The sequence below is a fragment of the Gopherus flavomarginatus genome, chromosome 1 (genome assembly GCF_025201925.1).
Source record: "Gopherus flavomarginatus isolate rGopFla2 chromosome 1, rGopFla2.mat.asm, whole genome shotgun sequence".
In the NCBI taxonomy this organism is placed as follows: Eukaryota; Metazoa; Chordata; order Testudines; family Testudinidae; genus Gopherus; species Gopherus flavomarginatus.
Genome location: NC_066617.1, coordinates 166,997,714 through 167,022,138, shown reverse-complemented (window position 1 = coordinate 167,022,138; position 24,425 = coordinate 166,997,714). Strand labels below are relative to the sequence as shown.

Below are 24,425 nucleotides of genomic sequence, written 5' to 3'. Positions count from 1 at the left end.
CAACTAGATTACTTTTGGTTGACCTTAACACTCAGAGTTCTACTTTGCATGTCTAATGCCCCTTCACCTTCATTTCCTATTCTTAATATTTTTTAGAAGTTTTTCTTCCATCTGGATAATTTCAGTCAAGGTTCCAATTATAGCGAACTGTTAAAAGGATGGTGTCTGTTACCCACCATTTCTTTAACGAACAAACTATTAGGGACACATGGAGCACTGTTCTGTGCAATAAGCTTGGGCTACACCAAATAAGAAGTATGCAACACCCTTGTTTAGATATTTAGACGCACTACAGTTATTTTGCATAAATAATGAATTACTTAACTCTCGTACTTATCACTTTCTCTAAAAACTACAAACCTACTAAAGATGCATTTGAACAGGGGGCATGTATGGTGCAGTATGTTAAAGTACAAATGCCTTTAACTCCTGCTAACCTAGACATGGTGTAAATGGAAAAGATGCTTGATTTTCATCCTAATGACATTTATTCAGCTCACAAAAGCACCTCATAATTCAGCACAGTTGACAACCTGATATGAAACAGAGATGGTGCCACAGCTCAGACTTGAAGTAGAAATATTGGGGAGACAGCCTTAGCAAAGAGAAGTGGGAGGCTCAGTGGCATGGGAAACATACCTGTTAGGAACACTCCTAGAAAAACACTAAAAATAGTCAAATCTATAGATCAAAAATTCAGTAAGTTTTGGACGTTATAGTTTTGTAATATTGCAATGCCAGAAAAACTGAAAATAGTCTCTTAAAAGTTGAACTCACAAGGCTTGAAGGCTGTTTTTTGGGTACTGTTTTCCACAACAGCACAAGTTAGTCGTACACAGAAGGTATATTTTTAAAGGGCAAATTCTCTATGCAATTTAATAGAATCTCTATACTAAAACAGGTAAGTTACATGTGTGTCTCAGTACTTCGGAAAATAAATTTTAAAATCATATTTGGTAAAAATCAATACTGTTGAGGAGCAGGTTACAGTAGTGGAATGGTATTTGCTTATAACAGAAGCTAAACTGAAAGAGCAGGAAATAACTTATTAAATCTAAAGAGGACAATGCAATTAAGAAGGTATTATCTCCACAGATATTAGAAATAAGAATTAGCAATAAAGGCCCTCTGCAAATACTTATGAACATGCTTCAATTTACATATAATTATTCGCATTGGTTTATTAATTAAGAAATGGAAACGTGCTTACAATGTCTACTCTACAACTGAAATCCCACAGCTGGCCCATGTCAGTTGACTCTGGCTCATGGGGCTTGGGATAAGAGGCTATTTAACTGCAGTGTAGACATTCAGGATTGGACTGGAGACCTTAGACCATTATCCAAAGAGAGTTAAATGAAAAAGAATTCCTCAAAAATGGCAGTAGCAGCTTCCATTTTACATCCAGAAACGCTGAGGACAACACACAAACATTTTTCCAGTAATTCAGGATCCTGCAACCTTCTAGTGAATAATAAAAAGAAATAAGAGGAAGATAGAGAGGGAAGATAAAATGGGTAACATGCTGAATCTTCTAATATATCCTTCCTATTTATATTACACTCTACATTGTAATTGGATTAGTTGTTTAGCAAAAAACTGCTGTGTAGCTACTTTATATTAAAAAAATGCAGGCTAGTAATATGAATTGTGGAAAATTACTTTGTGAGATAAAAAAAAAAAAAAGATACTGAAAATCTTTTTCATAGATTGTCTTATATAATTCTGTAAGATAAGAGGCCTGCAAGCAACCTATGAATTATCTCAGAAATGGTTAGTTTTTTTTATCATCCCTTTTGGTGGCATGAATTATGAATTCCATAATATTGGTGATTGTCCTACAGAGATAAACGTAAGTTTTAATGCAGAGTTACTGTACTAGTTAGCTAAAAGGATGTATATTGCTGCTAATTAAGCAGTGTATATTACCTTCCTCCTATGTTTGAGATAAGCATAGCTAAGTGTTATTTTAAAATAGAATGTGATTTTCACTATGAATAGCTGGATTCTTCAAGATATTAGAAATACTTCAGCTGCTTGTGAAACAATTATACCCTGACTTCCCAAGTCAGTAATATAATGCAAAATTATTTTTTCCCTCCTCCCACTAATAGTGAGCAAAAATTGTTATATATTAATATGCCGTCAATATTTTTCATAACAAAAATATGATAGAATTAGGAATGCTTTGTAATCAGCTTTTGAATTATTCTACCATTTGTTCATTTATAAACAGCAAAGTTCAAAATATAAGCTCTGATCCCTGCGATGTTGACCATGGTCAGCCAATAAAATTAACAGAATGAATTTTAATGATAGGTGAACCATATATTTGTACATATATTACTGACAAAATGGAGCTTTGTCTATTTTCTACTGTTATATTTCATTTGACCTATGAAAGGGTTTCAAAAGCAAACATAAGTACTTAAAAAAAAAATTCATACCAGCTGCCTGTGAACTGTAGCCAACTACTTTTCTCACTTTAAATATCTATTTCACACCCCCTCCCCCACATTAAAACACGTTACTTTTAGAAAAACTATAGTTAGGCCAACAGAAATCAAACAGTGCAAAATTAAATGCCTTCTGTTAGAACAAGTTATGTTCAAATTGTACTGGTTTATTTACAATTGTAGTTATAAACAGTAACACAAACATCTTTACATTAACATTATGAAAAAAAATCTCATTGCTGAAGTAGACACAGAGTCAGAGGCTCTTCAGAGAATAGGAAGGGGGGACTGTAATACAACAGCTGCAGGGCAGAACTATAAATACAGGAGCATTGGGCCAGGTGCAATTTCATGCAAATACTTTCAATAGTTCAAGTTCTATTGGTGTTTATTCAGATATTTTAAAAAAGGGAATTTGTTCCAGAATTAAGGTGCCTTAGCTTGATTCCTACTAAAATAACTTAAAATAGGTGGTTTTTATAAAGGTCGGTTTCATTTATTTCTTTATGATACATCCATTTTACTTTTTATTAACTGTAAATACTAAGTGGTTTCCACACAGTACAGCTGATTCCCATAATCATCATTCCAAAGTTTTTGTTAATTTCAGCATCAGCATGCACAGAAACTACTCCATGGCCATAAATGCATTCCAGGATTGGCTTGCTAATTTGAGAACCAAATTTAGATCAAATCCGAAAGCTACAGATTAGTGAAAGCTATTTCAGATCAAATCTGAAAGCTGCCAGAATAGCTGTCAGTTCTCTGGCATTAAAGAATTTAAAATGTTATTCAAAGGAAAAATCCATACGGCCTTGAAAGTAACAAATAGTTATCACAGATATTCAGTGCTTTGATCACTTTGCTTTATTTGCGTGCGTTAGTCTTGAGGCAGAACACACCTTCAAGTTAGTACAAATCCATCTGTGCTGAACTGAAGGGCTTTGAAATGACAGACCAAATAATATATTTTATTAGATATTTCACTTTTGATGGAGGCAGACAAATCACTTTCACCTGGTAATATGTCATGTGAAGCATGAATTCCAATTTCAGTTGCTCAAAAGCACTCACGCATTTGTACTACAATAGTAACACTGCCTCAACCCAGGAAACATTTAATTTGCATAATTACAAACTGGTAAATTTTTTCTTATTGTATACAGTTCAGTCTAGTATTTAAAAACAGTCATTTAACCATTCAAATTATTTTACCTGATAGTGTATACTAGGTTTTAAAAAAAAAACAAAAAACAACCACATTTTTTTCCCTCCTCCACAGTATGGTTTGCATTTTTCAATCCCCTGGAGTTGAAGATTGATTGAATTGAGTTCCAATCATTTTGAGAGGAGTAAGTTGTATTACTGAGCTTTTGTCTCTTCTGTTTACAAACCTAAGGATTGATAACAATACTTGATACTACCAGTAGGCAAAATCAAATTTACAGGCATTAGGCTTTAGACATTTTTGACTTCTAATTCTCAAGTTTACTTACGACATTTCAACTATTTTTCCATACCTGAAAGAGCTGCATTCCCTTCATATAGTTCTACACAACTGAACTGCTACATTAAAGCTGCTTTTAAAAAAACCTGACCTTTATAATAAACAACCTTTGCAAAAAACAAAATTATTGAAACAAAAAAATAATTCAAATCCTGCTGAGAAATTAATAATTTACCCTATTTTAAGCCTGCTACTCAGGCATTCCCATCAGCAAACAGAGATGTTCTCTTAGGTTAGTATTCAGTTGGAAAGCAGTCATTTTGTGTCCACATACAGTATCTTGGTGGCCTCTTTTTTTTTTTAAATCATTATCTTAAAAGTTTTTTGTTATTAGTTCTCTAACGCGTCCAGGACTTTCATGATCTGTTGTTTTATGGCTTTGGTAGCATCACCTGCATTTGGAATCAAATACCTTTAAAAGAGAAAGGACCATCATTAATACATTGTGCCAACTTTCCATGCCACTCATAAAAACTGATGTCTGAATTCATCCTCTAGCTTTGTCTCAGTAACATTTGGGAAAAATCTCCTTTTAAAATGTAAAACTATTGGGTAAACAGTAATATCCTTCATAGTTGGAATAAAATAAAATTTTCTTCATGTGAATTCAATGCTGATGAAAAGTATTTGGTTGAGAACCCTGGAGACCTTGATTTATTCATAGAAAGGTACAGAATGGGCAACAGCAGGGCAAGATTTCTCCATACATTACTCCATCAATGCATACCAATCCTAATCTGCAGAGACTTTTATGGACAAGAGAATAGTTCATTTTCCATGCTTACCATTCAGTTCTTTCTCATTGTATGGAAGCTGCCAATGAACTAGTGAATTAGTGCCATGTGTGGTGGCGTTTTTTGTGGTATGGACAACTTACTGCTGGGAACTGGACCAATACCACCAAACGCATTTCACACAGGATACCCAAACAGGCATCAGATGATAGTAACTTTTAGACACTAGTGATCTGGGTAAAAAACCCTTCCAAAACAAGATGCTTCACTGTACATCCTTCTCTCTCAGGGAGAGGATGAGAGAACAACTAACTTGTGACATGTTAGTCAAGTTACTTAATGCACTATTGGAAGACGCTTTGTATTTAAGTGATGAGTCCACTATAAGAATTGATATAGAATAGATTTTCACCAGCAATCTTCAGGTTAAAGGCTCTATATCATATTACTTAATTCTCAGCTGTCCAATCCCCTAGGGACCAGTTTTTTAAATATATTTATAACTCTCAAGTGAATGTCTTGTAAAACACAGATTTTACAGATATCCTTAGGTTAATTTTATTCTGAAGACAATTATTTTGGGTCTGATCCCAAGTCCACTGAAGTCAACAGACTTTGGATCGGACTCCTTATGGTTGGGAAAATCAGACTTTCAAGAATCTGGAATCCATTATTTACAATCACCAGGTAACATCTGTTTGTTAATCATGAGCCTTCTTTATTAAAACAAAAAAAAATCCTTCACTTTAATGCCTTTAAATACTGGCGTTTCACACACATACACACGCACAGAAATCTAAGAGAAACTATACATTGTAGTGAAAAAAAGAAGCAAGCCCAAAGCCCAAAATACTTCTCTTGCTTTGGAGGCTATGTATGCCCTCCCTGCCCTCTCAAAATGATAAACCCACATCAATATCTTAGTGATGAAGAATGTCTGGTGCCTTTCCAGATGATACATTTGGGGCTCTTGTAGCAGGATAGAAACTTGCATATAACCTCTTACATAGACCCATTACTAAGAGGACACTTTCCAGTAAAATGGTTACCAAAAGGAGTACTCAAAAATAGAAAGCTAACTTAAAAACTATTTCAGAGGCATTTATACAGAGGTACGGGTGGAGGAGATATTTCTCTACATGAATGATCTTACAAATTGTTAGACCAATCAGGCTACAATAAATACTTCTTTTCCCTCCAAAATCCACAAACTCAGTATTCCTTGAGAGACACTGCAGATCTGCTGCGTATCCTGATTCATGTCAGGACATTACAGCTATTGAAAACAAAGTGTTAGCTTTGGGCCTGTTTCTGGAAGTGCCAAGTGCCTCTGATATCAAAGGAAGTAGTATCACACTCTACTTTGCAGGATGAGGCCCTTTGTCTTGTGATCAGTTCGTATTTGAGAAACATTCTTACCTTTCAACTGCCAAAATTTCTATGCCCGAAGTACTGCTGTTTCCATATTTAAAAGTGATTAGTTCTGGGTGTTTCTTCTTGGATGTAATTTTAACTACAGAGTTTAGGGCCTGACGAGACTGTATGTAAGCCAATCCCCTTCGTGATGGAATCTCCCTCAAACAGTACATGTGTGTTGCAGTTACTAAGAGATGACTTTAAAAAGAGAAAATTTAGCAACAAATGAAGTAAGGGTGAAATATACAGAAAGGTCAATATTAAAAGATAGCTAGGTCAGAGTGTGAGTTAACACACAGTTTTAAATTCCAACAGTTTTATATTTATGTAGCATATTTAATTCAGAATTCCTAAACACTTTACAAACTTCTCTCAGAACTGAAATGCAAGCACTTCCAAAGTCAAACATGGCAGCTGTTTAATAGCACATAGCAAAACCATATAGCTTGTCAAGAACATTGACACTGCACAGGAACTAATAGCTAACATGTATATCTCACAGGGAGCCAACCCAAAGGTCCTGATCCGGCATCCTACATACATGCACAGGTATTTGCAGTTTTCGGGCTTTATCTTCCTAGGTAAAATTTTTTGAAAAGCATGTTTTTTTTTTCCTGGATGAGCTTTTCCAGTGATGTAAATATTTAGTTCTTTGGAACTATGATAAAATGCAACAGTGAAACACTGACTGCAGTCTCTGGTCAAATTCTAAAGTTTTATCTTCTACCAGATTCTTTTTAATAAAAATATAAAATAGTTTTCTGTCTCTCTAAATAAGAGCAAAACACAACTTTAAGCAACTTAGTGTTTTGAGCAAAGGACACCATGCTTTACACTACAGCCCAAGTTTGTTAGGTCTCTACAGTCACACACTTCGGTTCAACTACGGGAAGATGCACTATGCATCATGCTCCAGTACCTCCTACCGACCAGATAAAAAGGTCACTGCAATTGTGTCCTGATTTAGAGGTAGAAGTACCTCTGCAATACATTCTTGCGCAGATATTGACAAGGGAAGAGTGCAGCCACACTTTGGACATTTGGGGCCCTGATGCTGAAAATAAACCCAAACTTATTGAGAGTAGTTTCTGAAACAACTTGTTTTGCAAAGGAGTTACTACTATTCTTTTAGCAGTAAAATTCTGTACACATGCTGTAGAAATAGTCAAGGAGCAAATTTGTACAGCACCTAGCACAATGACGAGGGCTCCTAGGCACTGTGACAATACAAATAATAAATACTACAGCTCTTAGTTACTTAGTGGCTCAGACGCTTATTGTTCATTATAGACATTATCCAGACACAATATAACACCACCACTAGCTTTTTCATATAGCTTTTCATACTCAAGAACAAACAATACTTTAGTACCTAGGAAACATGTGTCCATTTTCTTTCACTTCATTACAGGGGAAATGATGCTTCACATCTGGTTTATTTATCCATGTGTGAATGTTGACTACCTCTTTTCGATCATCATCTGACATTGAGGAACTATCAATTTCATCTATATGGAAGAGGAAAAAATAACTTTTACACAGACAGAACATCTGTCAACTCTTCAATGTTTATGTTACTGCTTATTAAAAATAAAAATAATTAAGTTTCATATCCCAATTAGAACACTGAAGAATTCCAAACAGTACATTTGATGTAAACCACAAAAGTGCCAGGAACCCATTATCTACTAAATCCAACCATCTTGCATCCACATTTGAGTTCTCACCTCCATTTTTTGAATTACTCCATTTTCAAAGCTATTTTTGCACGCTCTAGTTTAAATTGCTTTGAAATAAACATTCTGAGTTGTAGCTATGCACATCCACATCTAAAAAGGTAGTATTTTAAGAAGGGACACTGAAGTTAGAAGCCATGGGACAAATTCTGCTCTCAATTACACCGTTGTAAATCCAGTGTAACTGCACTGAAAATAGTTTCACTTTTCTTGTTCTGCTGCACTAGCACAATATATTTGTGCAATGTTGGTTTTACTCATACTGCAGTATTTGTTTTAAAAAAAGAACGTTAAATTTTAAAAAATCCAAAAAGCTAATTGTTAAACACTTTTTATTAAAAAATATATATAAGTACTATAGACAAAACCTTATTGTGGACCTAAATTATCTGATCATATCCATTGTATACACTCTAGTCGGTAACATCGCATCCTCAAATGGAAATGGCAGAAATATTTGCAAACAACTTGTGAAAGTTGTGGAAAGAGGTTTTTCTGGGGGACAAGAACACACTGACAGAATTTACTGAACTGACAGTGGAAAAGCTTGTGCCCATCTTGATGGCAGGTATGTGATTACAGCACTCAATGATAATCAATCAGTGATACAGTCGGTATGCATCTAAGGAACATGTAGTTCTGGTTGAATAGCCATTAATGTGAACTATAAACCTTGTAGTTTGTGACTGCAGTGTCCACGCAGAGGAGTTACAGCACAGCACTCCGGTGTGCACTGCTATTCACATCCTCCTAGTCCAAACTGCAGAGCAGTATACACACAGCCTAACTGCCAGCCAAACAGACAACCTAGGATCTGACAATCAAATTGGATTTTTTTCTTCTTGCTCATTATCACCACTAATAAAAGGTACTGCAGGCCAAAGTGTTTAACCTCAGTGGAGGTTAACAGTGTTGCATGGGTGTAAGTGATGACAGATGTTGGCTTGCAAAACCTTTAGAACAATGAGTGAAAAAGAGAATGTAGTTTGACTGTCAGATCTCCAAGGTGAATTTGCAGAGTTGGCAGTTAAAGGGGGACAGGGGAAATCACTCTTCAGGATACAGATTGTCTACTATTCTGTGTTTGTACAATGCCCAGCACAATATGGCCCTGTTCCTGCTTGATCATTAAGCCTCTCTAATCTGATCAATAGTAAGAATAATTTCTTAAAAATATTTTTGTAAATAGAAAATATTTAATTTGTAGTTAATGATAGACAACAATGGTACCCTGTGACAGTCAAATAGAAAAGAGGCCATGGCATGTGTCTAAATTAAGGGGACTTCAAATAAGAATAGAGTTTCCTACTGTACCAGTATCATATTCTTCTTCGTCTCCAATGCTGAATACCGGTTTTACACCACGGTAGGGTTTTCCCAATCGGTCACTGCTGCTAACATGTCTGTTGGCATGGGAAGAGGGTGGAAGGGGGAAAAATATTTTCAGATCTAATGGTACAACATTTCCTATAGCAGCATGCAATAGCGAAATGTGACCATATCTGTGCAATCAGAGAGGAATCCACAGGCTCAAAGACTACTACAAGAAAGCTGAGAGTGGCCCAGAAAGCACCAGATTAGTAAAAGCAGATCATGGGGTTATTTGCCAGATTGAACACTTTTAAGCACTGTAACTGAAAACCAGGTAGTCCTGCATCTTACATACAACTTCTAACCATTCTCTCGAACAGCAAATACATACTAACATTTCAAAACATTTAAGGAGGTGCTTTGAAATACCCAGCAGAGCACTCTAGTGTTTGTCTGAATTACATTATAACATTATGTGTGGCTCTGGAAGGACTGTAAATTGGGGTGGAGGGAAAAGATGGAGAATATAAAGAAGTACATTTGACAGTTCGCTGGACTGGCAACAGGGTCACTCTGGGAGAGATTTTCCCAAAAGGATGACACTGCGTAGACACAAAAAGGAAACAAATCTGCTTCAGTTAAACATCTATAAAGCTCTGTTCCTGTTTTGAGCCAATATATTGAGGCACACTAATTTATGCACATCTATTGAACTGGGTCCAAGATGGTACCTGTGCCTTTAGCAGGGCCGGCTCTAGCCATTTCGCTGCCCCAAGCACGGCAGCACCCCGCGGAGGCGCTCTGCCGCTCACCGGTCCCGCCGCTCCGGTGGACCTCCCGCAGGCGTCCCTGCGGAGGGTCCGCTGGTCCCGCGGCTCTGGTGGACCTCCTGCAGGCGTGCCTGCGGATGCTCCACCGAAGCCGCGGGACCAGCAGACCCTCCGCAGGCAAGCCTGCGGGAGGTCCACCGGAGCCACTTGCCGCCCTCCCGGCAACCAGCAGAGCGCCCCCCACGACATGCCGCCCCAAGCACATGCTTGGTGCGCTGGGGCCTGGGGTCGGTCCTGGCCTTTAGGACTATCTTGAAGAAAGACAATATTTATCTATCCGTGAAAGTCTAACAAGTTGTTACATCTTCTAGGACTATTTGATTAGGAGTTACCGAATGAGAAAGAACATGGAAAAACTAATTGTTAATTGAGAAAAAACAAATAGGCTATACAAAAAAAGCAATATAAAAATGTGCTCATTAGTGACTTAAGACAATAAGCATCAATGACACTGACAATCCAAGAGGGCAGTGATTCTATTTTATTATTTAGCTAGACTTTTGTGCATATAGAATTTTAAGAAAAAAGAATGAGGAAGAATAGTATAGATTACTGATTTGGTAAGAGGAGGCTATGTTTAATAAGATTATATATTTATAGTGTTAATTGAAATTCATAGCTAGGGTTTAAAAGAGGCCATATTTGCATTAACAGAGTAAGATTAGCGAAAGCAAAAAAGAAAGGCCTACTATATAAAATTTTGCACCTTATTAAATTAGAAATGGAGAATTCTACAGGAATTACTGTTAAACAGTGCTAAATGAGACCAGTTTGTGGTACAGGTATCTCATTTAATCTAATTCCATTCAGATGGTAACTTGCAAAATCAGATACAATTAGTATTTAGTAAAGATACAATTGTCACGACTGAATCAATGAGACAAAAAGGTTTCTTTCCACTTTATACAGCTGGAATTTTAAAAAAAGCTTAGTCTTAGTACATTAATTTATCCTGGGTTCTAACTAGTTAATATTGTCAGTACGACTTCCAGTGGAAAAAAAGATGATTTGACTGTAGGGGAGTAATATTCCTTTAAGGGACAAGTGCAAACTCAGTGCAGCTATATTTCTTCATAACAAACAAAAGGTAGGATGGTCTGTCAGATATAAATAACCTTAAGTACAACATTAAAAAGCTGCAAAGAAACAATTTTATAGTTTAATGTTAATGTTTCCTAAGAGGTTTTTATTTTTATTTAAAGTAGCTTTATAAATCCTGAAATAACCATATGTCTCAGTTTTACTGGGACATTTCTGTTTCTTTCCAAGGACTACAAGGGCACCCTTAACATTAATTATGTTTTTTGTTCACCCTATACCATCTCCCTTCTCTAGTAACATTGGATGACCTAGCATAGCCAGCATGATGTTCCTCCATTCTCAAAGAATGGGCAAATCTACTAGAAAAAAGTAATCAAAAATCCTGAAAAACAGAACTGATTTTTTTTTTTAAATCTGACTTTTTCAGCACCCACTTCCATACAGCACAACCTGCCAAGACTCAAATGTGGGATGCACTGTGTGACAAAAGACTCAAAAATTAGGGAGACCAAAGTATTTTTTGGGCAGGAAATACTGTGGATTCCTTTGTTTCACATAAGTAACTTTTTATAACCGCAGTTTCATGATTATTTCTGATGTAAATAATTTTAACATTAAAAGTGAAAGGATACTAAATTTGTGTGGAACACAGTTAACTCTAGGAATGAAACAAGGGACAGTTGAGAGGTATGCCTGTTTTTCTGGCTCTGTTTGCTGGTCCCCCAGTGTGAGCATCTCCATTCTGACTAGCATATTCCATCACCACATGCTAAGAATGTGCTTGGAGTACGCAGTATTGTTGTAGACATGTCAGTCCCCAGACATTAGAGAGAGAAGGTGGGGTGAGGTAATATTTTTTATTGGACCAACTTCTGTTGGTGAGAGAGAGAAGATTTCCAGCTAACCTGAAGTTCTGTGAAAGCTCAAAAGCTCGTCTCGCTCACCAACAGAAGTTGGTGCAATAAGATATTACCTCACCCACTATGCAGTACTTTTAAATTTGCTCACAAAATTCCAAGAGAACTTTAACAGTCTTAGACCATCCTGAGCTCTAAAGACACTTTTTGAACAGCTTGTAATAGGTCTCCTTTGAAGCTGAAGTCTCTCCTTCTGAAACTCAAAATCGAAGCCTGCTAAATAAAGGCTTCTGCCACTTTTCCCTACAACAAATAATTAATAAAAACTGAAGTGAATTGATCTAAAAAAAAAAAAACAACAAAACATTTAAAATAAAAAGGAAGGAAATTTAAAGACTGAATAAAAGCCAAGAGAATAAGCAAGCACTGCAAATATCGCCCTTTTCTTCCCCTACCTGCAGAATAGCACTTGAAAAAGTTAACACTTTGATGCAAAGCATAGCTTTTTAAAGTTGATATACAGAATTTCAGAGATGTCAGTGTGACCAATGCTTACATTGTGAAGTCAAGCCAAAAAGGACAAAGGTGTTTTTAGTCAGATTGGTCTACTCATTGGCTTACCGCTCCATGCTTGCTCTGTCTGGCCAGGGAAGATTGAAAGACATTCTATAGCAAATTGGGGCAGAGGACAGAACAAAATAATTACAAAAAATAAAAAACCTAGTATAAAAAAAATGAGTGCTCTGTATCAGCAATTTTCCCCTACATATCCTCAAACCCAACAATATTTCAGCAGACCTAGCCAGGGACCACAGGAAGCTTAGAAGAAATTCTTTTGAAGAGGCATTTCTACATTAGATGTGATTTATATATGAATCTTATTTGAATGCTTGGTGCAACAGAAACAAAAGGGTATTTTTATTACAAGATACAGCATAGTTTAGGGCAGAAGTAAGTGGTATTTGCATCATTGGAACAGAGAAACCAAGCTGTAAACAACCCTTTTAGTTGAACTAAAAATTAAGCAGGTGAGGATTTGAGAACCATTGTTCACTATAGCAGCCATCCTGAGCCCCACTAACAAGTAAATATATCTCAGTGCTGTAAAGGGTACTCAGTAGCATCCATCTTTCGCAACCTTGCAACTATTAAGACTTACAGTAATTTTTAAGAAGAGTTGTAAAATAGGCTACCAAATTTAGACTTAGTCACAATAAATATTTAGAAAACAGATCTTCTACTTTAAAACTAAAACTGTCACAGGAATATTGATTTCACAACAGGTTCTGTTTTATTGTTGGGAAAACAAGACTCTTAAAACCTCTCTAGCTGAAAGGGGAAGTCTATGTCAGAACTGTGCTTAGAATCCAGGAGTTCATGGATCTCAGTTCTGAGTTCAAGCCACGAAGTCAGGACAAGCACTTTTTATATTTCTCTTTGTTTCAGCTCCTCCCCTTTAAGCAAATGCATGTGAAATGAGCAAAATTCTTTAAGATAGAGATTTAGGGTGGGATTTTCAAGAGTATTCAGTGTTGATTTAACTCTGCTCATACTGAAGTCAATGGGAGTCTAACAAACACCTTTGAAAAACCCATTCTAAATGCCTTTAATAAGTTTACAACAAAAAAACCTGTCTAGTGATATAGTGGCAGTTTGCTGAAATATCATCCAGAGATGAGGGTGCAGATACTGGCCTTGAAATTATGAGCAAGCAACCTAGTCAAGTTTTAAGACGATGATATATTGCAAATGCTGGTGAAGGAAATTCCAAAAAAAAGGGGGGGGGGGGAGAGTAGACAAATAAAACACACTCAAAGGGTGATAAACTGAAAGCTATCGTCTCTTGATGCTTATTATTTAGTCTAATCTTCATACTTGCAAAAACATCCAGTTGAAATGGGGAGGCATTCATCACTGATAATCACAATCACATATAAATAACCCACCTGTCCACAGGAGTTGATGTATTTTCAATAAAACTAATAACTTTTTCTTTCACATTCACAGATTTAGTCTTCAAAGCAACAGTCATTTTATTTACCAAGGACTTGACTCCTTTTCCATCACTTGAACCATTAGGAGAATCACCCTGTAAAAGTAAGTGCTCTAAGAATTTATTGTAACACAACACTTTTACTATCAGTAATTTGTTAAGAATGGAAAGCTACCACATACTGAGCACAATCACATGCTACTGTTTACAGGAAAGTTCTATAGACAATTAATATTGTTTATCGTGGAAACAGGATTTAAAAAGAACGGCAGACATACAGGACTAAAGTAAAGACCATTTAAAAAATAAGCTATCAAGCCCCATTACTTAGAACCATGCTCTGAAAATCTACTGAGAGGAAACAGTTCTAACCATGTAAAAATGTAAATATATATAAAAATTAAAAGCCATATTCTACCTACCACTAGAAGGGGCACAGAAGATTCAGGGAAGTTTCTTGGAATATTCCAAGGAAGGAAGGAATTAGAGGTGCCATGAAAGTAGCTCCCATACCCTATGGATCCCTCAGATGCATATATAAAGGGGAATTTAGCCTCCCAGTGCACCATTTCTTGGAGATGGCTGGTCAACCTCATGCTGAAGTCATGTTGCTACTGGCTTTCACTAACCCATTAGACCTGAACAACTTCTCTTTCTCAAATAAGTGGCATTAGATATGTAATAGACCTGATGTGGGATTATGAAACAGTTTTGGAAGGACCAGCCACTGACTTGGTAAATAACTGGTTGAGTTCTTCTACATCTTTGGGAAGATTTCTTGAAATTCCAAAAGGATTTATCATCATCCCATGTTCAGCCTTATGTATTGTATATACCCCAAAATGAGGAAGATCTAAGAATGGTATCTATTCCATATATTTTATTGAAATGCAAACAATGTGAGATTTCCTGTAAAGATTCTCTCTTCTAAGACAAGATGACTTCTGGCTACTTCCAGCAGGATATAAGAGTTATCTGCAATTAAATATACAGCTAAGAACAATTATAATCTGTAGCAATACATTCCGCAGGGTAGACTTGAGGTAAGAGAAGGGTAGATTTAGGCCATCTAGGACCCATCTTATCTACATCTATTGGACAGAGCAATAAATTATGGCTCGGATCCTTCTATCAGATATATACAGGTGCCACACAAGCGCAACAATCTCCACACAGATCCAACTGTAAGACTGGGGCCTAAATTAATAAAAACATGCACTTTGAGTTTATAGAATAGAAAGGCACTACGGAATACGCACACACAAAAATCACTACTTCTTGTCATTTTCAAATGTACAGCCTGATCTATAAATACACTTACATCAACAGAGGAGTTTATGCTACTTCTCGAGCCTGAGGTACTAGCAATCCAGTGGCCATATCCATTTTCAGGTCCTTCCACATTGATGTCTGCTAAGTGCTGCTGGAGTGCTGTTAGAAAGGGCATTTTTAAAAAAAGTTCGGAGCCACATTTGAATGAGTCATTTGATCATGTCTCACTTCAGACTGCTGATGTCAACATTTACTCTAGATGATTTACAAAAACCCAGATACGTTCAAATGCTACTCCTGCTACTGCTTTCTCCTTTCAATACTACAGAGCCTCTACACAAGCGTATTGTAATGAAATAAAAGATAGAAAAAACATTATGTAAAACATAGAAGCACCAGGAAATAATTGGCAGCTTCATTTTTGAACAGATGGAGAGCATGTCAAAATAGTGCTATTAGTCAAAGTAGAAGCTATTAGTTCCTGATCCTATAATTTAGCACGAGTGGACCCCTACACTCACGCAGAGCCTCACTGACTTCAATTGTGGTCTGCCCATGCACTGTAAATTGCTGCATTGGGAACCTAGTTACTGATGTTTAAGAAAACAAAGTAGTGAAAAACTACAGCACTGTTAACAAGTATTATTAGGAAACATTGTAGCTGTTTTAACATACATAGAAACAACACTAGGGAGGATAAAGCTTGGGAGGGAAGCTTCCCTGCCATTCATGATTAATTCAGAATTCAGGATACACTGTGACAATCGTAAAGCTAATTAAGAATGAACATGCAATTGCACAGTGTTCAAACAGCACATGACAAAAAGCTAGTGAATAAACTGTTTGCCATCCATTTAACTGATTGCCAAACAACTACCAACAGTAATCCTAACAGCATTAAAAAACACATTCAAAGCTTTGTCAGGCCAAGAGTGAATGTAAAAGGGCATTATTAAATCAAAAGCTTACCCATGAATCCGCCTTTGGCAATGCTTACATATTCCTTGTTTTTCTGCAACAAAAAAAACACTGGAAATCATATTTGTGACACTCACGGATTTTCAGACTTAAGGCAGAAAAATAGGTCCCGACTCTAAGGGTGTGACATACGTGCAGCATACTTTACTTGATAAATTTGGAGTTTCTTTGAACCAAGGAAGTCTTATTTTTAAAAATGAGAGTGATAAAGTTATGGTCTAATGCCTTATTCCTGCACAAGCTTGTACATGGGCTTACCTTTAATCACTGGAATACTCTTACTGAAACCAATGAGACTACTCATGGAGTAAAGTTAAGCACGTGTGGGTGTTTACTGTTTGGGATACTCAGGCCCTGATTCTGCAGAGAAGCATGCTGCAAGTACCAGATTATACATATTTTTGTTGCTTGCCTTTTGACTTTCCTCCACATCACAAAGTTGCAGTCAGGTCCCTGTTCTTCATTGTAATGCCCCAGTATGCACCATATATGGTTTTCACAGCTATCACAATGCATAACTGACTCCATGAAGGCCAATCATTATTTTATTTTTAGCTAATGGCATGGTTCTGAAAAGCTTTTTAAAAATATATTTATTACATCTCAGCTTGTGTAAATTCCATCTTCAAGAATCTAAGTCACTCTACAAATTAAAACAATACCTACATTAAAAAGGGGATGGCCTAGAAAAGTCAGACACACTCACCAACAACGGGGGATGAGGTGGAGGAAAAATCCAAAAAGAAAAGCTGGTATAAAGAGAAGTAAAAATTGGTAAAGTGAACTGACGAGTGGAAAAACCTTCCATTTGGCACTCCTCTAAGACACCAAAAGAAATTAAGATCAGTATGTATTCAGTTGTAATAGTTTTGGAGAGATGTAGCAGAGAGAAGTCATTTCCCTTGGAATTTGATTTCTGAAGATGCCATCAGCTACACTTTGAATTGAATTCATGGCAGACTGCAAAAGGCTAGCATTACAAACGTTCTTTACAGGAGCAAAATTTTGTAATTGTGGCAGCTTCTGAATCAAATAAAAAGAAAATTAAGTATGAATTAATTACAATAATTCTAGCCAGAATGTAATGAAAGTATGAATGACCATAGTGGGGCCCATGATGCACAGCTTTTACAGAGAACTGGAGATGGTACAGTTACAGCCATTCTGAAGCATTATTGCAACACGAATTTATAATCCCTAAATGCTATTCCAAACCATATCATTATAAAAAAAAACCCCAATCGCTTATCTGAATCTCTACAGATTGGCTCCATGGTAGCTGTGAAATCACAGAACTGGTGGCAATAGCTCTGGAGGATTTCTATGGGGAATGCTCGGGTAAGATACTTCAACTTCAGACTGCATTAAACTTTCCTCCAGAGCTTCTTGAGATACGAGACTAATCCTTATAAGAGCCTAGAAGCAGACTGTAGAGAAGGGACTCTGACAGTGTGGTTCCAGTTAAGCCAGGGATCCTGGAGGGCTAAGTCAAACCAGGTGAAGGCATAACACTTCCATATCTACGTCCCTAGCTCTCTGATGGATCCCAAGTATCTGGAGGCCTGATTCCTGCATCTTCTCAGGGGAGGAGGAGAAAGAGCAGGAGGGAAGGGCAAGAATGAATCTTACCGTGCCATAGAATAATATGGAGAGAACTGTGCAAGTGCACCCTTGCAGAATTTTCCTGATGCCAAGATCCTCTACTGTGTATTTGTTTAAAGGAAGGCAAGATCTGGGTTGAAGTGAACAACTAATTCTGGTTGTCATTAAATAACTGCTCAAAACATGTGTAGTTATAAGAACAGTTAATGTGTAAAGAAAGTCTATTTTGTCACTTTTTACTGATGTGTGAAAGAACGTAATTCTTCAGTTGTTCAAACAATAATTCCAATATCCCAGTTGTACCTGTAAAAAGTGTGCCAACACCATGTTCATATACATGTCCTCCTCTTCCCTGCCACTTCCCATGAAACAGAGGTGCTCCCCACTAGCTATGGAGCCAGACTCAATGGATTGCTTCTGTGCTTCTAACAAGGATTTTACAGACTGTGCAAACTCTGATGGGTTCTGGAGCATCTACAGAATAAAATAAACAATGTTAACTATTTACTTTGCATAAAACTTGTAAGCACACACACACAAAAAGACATCAGGGCTCTCATTTATTTGTTATTCGCTAAGCACTGTGTGCTCAGCACTTTACAAGGGAAATTAAAGACAGTGTGTCCCAGAGGTCATATTAGCTAACAAAGACACACACAGAAAACTTTTTGAGAAAAAAACCTCAGAATACTCTTGACTTTTAACAACTCAATTCTTATTGACACAGTAGAAAAAATGAGTCTTCGGCCTGGTCTACCCTAGGGGGAGAGGGGGGGAATTGATCTAAGATATGCAACTTCAGCTACGAGAATAGCATTGCTGAAGTTGACGTATCTTAGATCGACTTAGATTGACTTACTTTGCGTCCTCGCAGCAAGGGATCGACAGCCGCAGCTCCCCTGTCGACTCCACTTCCACCTCTCACCCTGGTGGAGTACCGGAGTTGACGGGGAGCGCGTTCGGGGATCGATTTATCACGTCTAGACGAGACGCAATACATCGATCCCAGATAGATCAATCACTACCCGCCAATCCGGCGGGTAATGTAGACATACTCTTCTTTTTTAAAGGAGGACTTGAATGAAAAGGTGGTAAGGTAGCAAGCTGGAATCAGGAGGATTTTCCATGCCTGTGGGATGATGTACAAAAAGACACAAAAAATAGGAGTTTAAGAAGGACACAAATTGGACAGCAAGGCTGAGCTCTATTTTAGGCATTTCTGAGTTGCTTTTACATTGGTACCTGAAGAGCAGAGAGGGGCGAGGGAGATGTGACAAGAAGAGATGAGAGATGTAGGGAAGGACTACTTGTGTAACACCTCATAACTGTCTGAGCTCCTGAAACAAACCGGCAGGTTTAAGATATCCAGATGGATGAAAGGGTTCTCAGTACACTTCAAAAGCTAAAACTGTGTTAGCCTCTAGACAGCAGACCAGAATACCTTATAGGCCAGATTTATCATACCAACACCATCATGAGCAGCCTGTCAAAAAGGGAAAGAAAAGTGGACTTCCCAAACCCAATGACACTTTTCTCCCCCCTCAAGGGGCAGGGGCTTAAGAAGAGAAACTTAATTAAGACCATTAGAAAAATTCAGCTTACACAACAGATTTTAAGATTTTTTATTTTTTTTTCAAGTCCAGTTTTCTAGTTGGACTGAATAATGAAGCACAAAGATCTAACATCTTGCCCAAGGTGACACAGCAAGTCAATAGTTCAACCCAAATTAGAACCAGGATCCTCTTACAGCCAAATGCTGTAATTATTAATTACTGGTTAAACCCCACTACTTCCTGCCATTAAAGCCATTACATAGAGTCAAATGCTTACTCCCTCGGTGCAAGTACTGTACGTGGTACATGTGAATAAAATGCATTAAGGTTACCTAAATAGCTTTTTTTTTCAATGTGCAATTGTTTGAACATACTGCTTCTTACATTAAATCCTCCACAATGTACCCCCCCACACACACAAATAAAACTGCAACAGGTTATTTTTATTAATTGAATGTGTTTTCATCAGTTATATGATAGTTTGTCTTATTTATTCAAGTAAGGGCAATTATAGCCCGTCAACCGTAAAACTGCAGCAATTAATCCCAGTTTATATCTAATTTAAATGCCTGACAATTTTAATATGTCCAATACATTGAAAAGGGAGGACAGCAGTTTGAAGAACATAATTTTGATTAATAAAACATATTATTCTATAACATTAAGCAGTTAAAGGGGCCTATTTCTACCTCAATGAACAGAAACATTCCATTAAGGCTAATGGAGTTATTATCCACAAGCATCAAGAGGAAAATATGTAAATTTCTTTCCTTCATAAATATTGGTTTACTTGCAAAAATAACTTAACTATACAGACATTAATTGTATTTAAATATTCAGTATTAACTGTCTTCTGATTATTAAAACAATATTACAGAAACATGAAAACTAGTGATATAAGTGAAAGACATTAAAACTTTCACTCATAACATAAGAACAGCCATACAGGGGTCAGACTAGTGGGCCATCTAGTATCTTGTCTTCCTAAAGTGGCCAGTGCCAGAAGCTTTAAAGGGAATGAACAGAACAGAACAGAACAATTATTGAATGATGCATCTTCTGTCATTCAGTCCCAGCTTCTGGCAGTCAGAGGTTTAGGAACATACAGAGTATGGGGTTGTGTCCCTGACCGTCTTGGCTAATAGCCCCTGATAGACCTATCTTCCATGAATTAATCTAATTCTTTTTTGAACCCATTCATAATTTTGGCCTTCACAACATCCCAAAAGTTCCACAGACTGACTGTGCACTGAGTGAAGAAGTATTTCCTTATGTTTGTTTTAAACCTGCGGCCTATAAATATAATTGGGTGACTCCTGATTCTTGTGCTATGCAAAGGGGTAAACACCTCCCTATGCTCTTTCTCCACAGCCTTCATGATTTTAGAGGCCACTATCATATGCCCACTAAGTCGTCTCTTTTCTAAGCTAAACAGTATCAGTCTTTTTAATCTCTCCTTGTTTGGATGCTGTTCCATACCCCTAATCATTTTTGCTGCTCTTCCTTGTACTTTTTCCAATGCTAACATATCTTTTTTGAGATGGGGAGACCAGAACTGCACACAGTATTCAAGGTGTGGGCATATCATGGATTTATATAGTGGCATTATGATATTTTCTGTTTCATTATCTATCCTTTTCCTAATGGTTCCTAACATTGTTAGCTTTTTTGACTCTTGCTGCATATTGAGCAAATGTTTTCGAAGAACTATCCGTGATCACTCTAAGATCTCTTTCTTGAGTGGTAACACTAGTTCAGATCCTATCATTTTGTATGTATAGTTGGGATAGTTTGCCAATGTACGTTACTTTGCACATAGCAACATTACATTTCATCTACCATTTCGTTGCCTAGTCACCCACTTCTGTGATCAGAATGAACAATGATCAAAAAGCACTTTTTGAGCTACATTTATGGTATTCACTTCACTGAGCAACAAAAAACAGCCATCGCTGAGGTGAAAAAGCTGCACTTCAAGACAGTTTAAGACAATAAGCGAATAATGTTATGGCACCCAACTGAAATGGCAGACACAATTTCAAGAAGACAAAAATGTGTAAAAAGAGTTCACATCCATACTTGAACAGTAATTCCAGTGGGATCTGTAATGAAGTTAACAGGATCTCAGTTTAACATTTCAGCTTCTCTCACAGCGCCACGAGAGCCAGCAGCACAGTGCCCCATAAAGCCACAATGTGGTCTTGCTTTTGTACTGACAAAGAAGAGTGACACCTACTCAATTATTTTGAGTTCTCATCCAAGCATGATGAAATTTTGTGACACCTGTGACACCAGGATTTTGCTTATGTTGGCTTTCTCCTGGCGTCACAAAAGATTAAATTTGTCAGCAAGATGGCTGATACCAGCAGTAAACTCAACAATGTAAATACACATTTAGTTTTAAATAAAATATACACTAAGTTTTAAAGAATACTATTTGCCAACATAACATTTCAGGGGAAAATATCTGGGGCAAAATGGGTGGAAACTTAAAAAACAAAACAAAACAAAAAACAAAAACAAAAAAAACTCTAGGACTTTTAGAAAAAGCTCACTTCTGAAACATGAGAGTATAAACTGAAGCCCACCACCCAGTGCTCCACTGACAAGAATTTGAGAACCAGTGGTTTGTGAAACTAGACACATCTCTCTCAGTTTTGTTTTAACTAAGGAAGTTAAAGAATAGCTTTTGTTGAAAACATAAAGCATACTAACCAAGTCTGAGTCAAGGTGAAATGCTGTTGATAAATGCCCAGCATTGTATTGTTCCGCAGGACGACAATCCACTACAAAGAACCTTACTCCTTCCTGAAAGAAAAACATTTTACCTGTTGCGATTTACTAATTTAAAGTTTAAAATATTTAAATGGGAAAGTCATACCATTCAAATGGACTTGTTATGCAAACACGTTTTAGTAAGAACTCCTATGCTATAAGGATGGGTCTCCTGATGTGACTTACTAGTTACCCAAAAAGCTATGTTCAGTGTGGGAGCGCCCAGCTAGAGCAGTATAGCAATAACACCAAGAATGTCCTAACAGTGATCTTACATTAATATAGCAGTTTTCATTTCCAACAGACTCCAAGTGCTATATGCACAATGAAATCATTTTACCTATCACTGGGAAGAAATGCAGCCCCTACTTAATAGCACACAACAATGCACAGTGAGAACCAACATTAAATTAAAGCTAAGCATGTGATTAAGTGCTTAGTTCAAAAGGGATAAATGTAAGCATATGTTCAATGCTTTACTGAATTGAGGCCAGAAAGCTTTTATTAAAAAGATAGGTACCTTTTAAAAGACAAAACACTGGGCTTACATCAAGCTACAACATTATCCATGTATTATACTAAAATATTGAGAATAAAGTCTCTGCATGCTAGTATATTTGTCTTACAAACTATTACACAAATACTTAGATCCTTAGCACAAATTAACACTTCACAACCCAAAGGCAGGATTCTCTTTTAGCAGTATTTTAGTCACAGTTGATCTTCCACAGGAATATCATGTGTGCACACAAGTGTGTGTTTTGTTTGGTTGTTTTTAAGTCTGCATCCCTATTTCAGGAAATCAAATTAAGGGAATGTCACACTAGGCTCCTCACTTCCCATGAAAGGCTTGCTATTTTTGGGAGGGGAAAATATCATTGCCTCTCATAGCAAGGCTGCACTGTGACCAGGAAAGCCTTTACAAAGAAGCTAGAATCTCAAGGCCTGAAATTATTTCTAAATTAGCAAACAGTAACTTGTATTTTCAGCTCCTGGAAAAGATTTCACCTAAATGGGGAAATAAAAGATTTTGCCTCTCTTTTTGGAAAACGGTAATGTAGTACATCTAGTTACTGACCCCTTGTTGCTGATTTGCTTGAAGAATCTCAGATACTGAAACTGCTAGACAGAGAGCTTGGCTCAAGTCTGCGTCATCATCCTTGAGTCCCAACAAGCTGCTGCCAAAGAGACTGTGGTTGTTCTATTATGGTAAGACACAAAATACCTTGAACATTAATTGCAGTTATTTTTACTTTAAAAAAAATAGACTCCAATCTAAGATTGTTACTTCTACAATGTTACAGGTGTACGTTGGACTCTATAGACAAGTTAAAAGTAAGAGTCAACCATATCTTGATCACATAAGTTTTTCTATCAGAGAATTTCTGAAAACCAATAAAACAGCCAGAGTTCCCTTTCATTCAAGTTTGTCAAAATAATAGTTTGACAGACCAATATCTCTACGGTTGTGTCAACATGGTTTAAAAAAAAATTTTTTTTCCATCTCAGCAAACAGAAGTTGGTGTTGAGGAAATCCTGCCCCTTTGATTATCCCCATTACTTGTCTACCACAAAACATCTGTACACCATGCTCAGAAGAAAGCACAAGTAAGCCACAAGTCATGAATACTAGTTACAAGTTATTAGTTGCACTGGAGTCAGTGGGACTACTTGTGACAGTAGGAAGTGCAGGACTATACACTATACTAAGAGTCCTATTTATCCTTCATCTCAATAGCTTTTTCTGCTCACTTTCTCAAAATCCCATCCAAGATTGCAATCTGATCCCTGCCAGAGAACCACTGTCTCAGTTTGGCCTGTCTGAATTGCTCAGTGTTCAAAAAAATCACCAAGTTATAAAGTAATTTCCTCAACTGCTTGGCTATTACCTTTCTGAAAGAAGCTGGAGTTTTACTATAATAGTATTGTGCCAAAGAGAAAAGGTCTTCTATATCTTCTATATCCAAACTGGCGGGGGAAGTTTCTAGGAATCCTGTAACATGCAACATATGGAAATTAATACTTAAAACATTTAAATAAAACATTGCATGTGGCCTTTTCAAACAGTAAAATATACTTTCTTTAACAGAGCACAACACAATTTTTTCAACTAACTTGCATATTAATTTACCCTCTCATTCAGGAACATAGTTGTTTTGGAAGTTATATATTCAAAATATGTGGTATTTTCCAGTAGATTTGTGAATATAGCGCTGGCATCCTAAGCTGCCTCTATTGTTGAGTGATGGGATGGGACAAATCTCATTAGTTACAGATTGGTGGAGCCAGAAAATGCAGGAAATATTTGTTACCCCCTTAATTGTTTCTGAACCTCAGAAACACACCACACACATGCATGTTATT

At 37.0% G+C, this 24,425-nt stretch overlaps 1 protein-coding gene across 2 annotated transcripts in view; it reads right to left on the bottom strand.

Moving 5' to 3' along the window:
• Positions 1-2,602: 2,602 nt before the first annotated feature.
• Positions 2,603-24,425, bottom strand: part of TBC1D23 (TBC1 domain family member 23) — a 50,573-nt gene continuing 28,750 nt past the window's right edge. Inside the window, exons 8-19 of one of the 2 annotated variants that reach the window (XM_050958248.1) lie at positions 23,951-24,054; positions 23,140-23,262; positions 22,002-22,094; positions 18,037-18,207; positions 16,123-16,165; positions 15,203-15,312; positions 13,835-13,977; positions 12,510-12,554; positions 9,164-9,252; positions 7,486-7,621; positions 6,117-6,311; positions 2,603-4,375 (exon numbers count right to left, since the gene is read on the bottom strand). In XM_050958248.1, coding sequence (XP_050814205.1) covers positions 4,294-4,375; positions 6,117-6,311; positions 7,486-7,621; positions 9,164-9,252; positions 12,510-12,554; positions 13,835-13,977; positions 15,203-15,312; positions 16,123-16,165; positions 18,037-18,207; positions 22,002-22,094; positions 23,140-23,262; positions 23,951-24,054 — 1,334 coding nt within the window. In that variant the 3' untranslated portion in view covers positions 2,603-4,293. The remainder of the gene's footprint in view (positions 4,376-6,116; positions 6,312-7,485; positions 7,622-9,163; positions 9,253-12,509; positions 12,555-13,834; positions 13,978-15,202; positions 15,313-16,122; positions 16,166-18,036; positions 18,208-22,001; positions 22,095-23,139; positions 23,263-23,950; positions 24,055-24,425) is intronic. The other variant, XM_050958253.1, reaches the window with a different exon arrangement.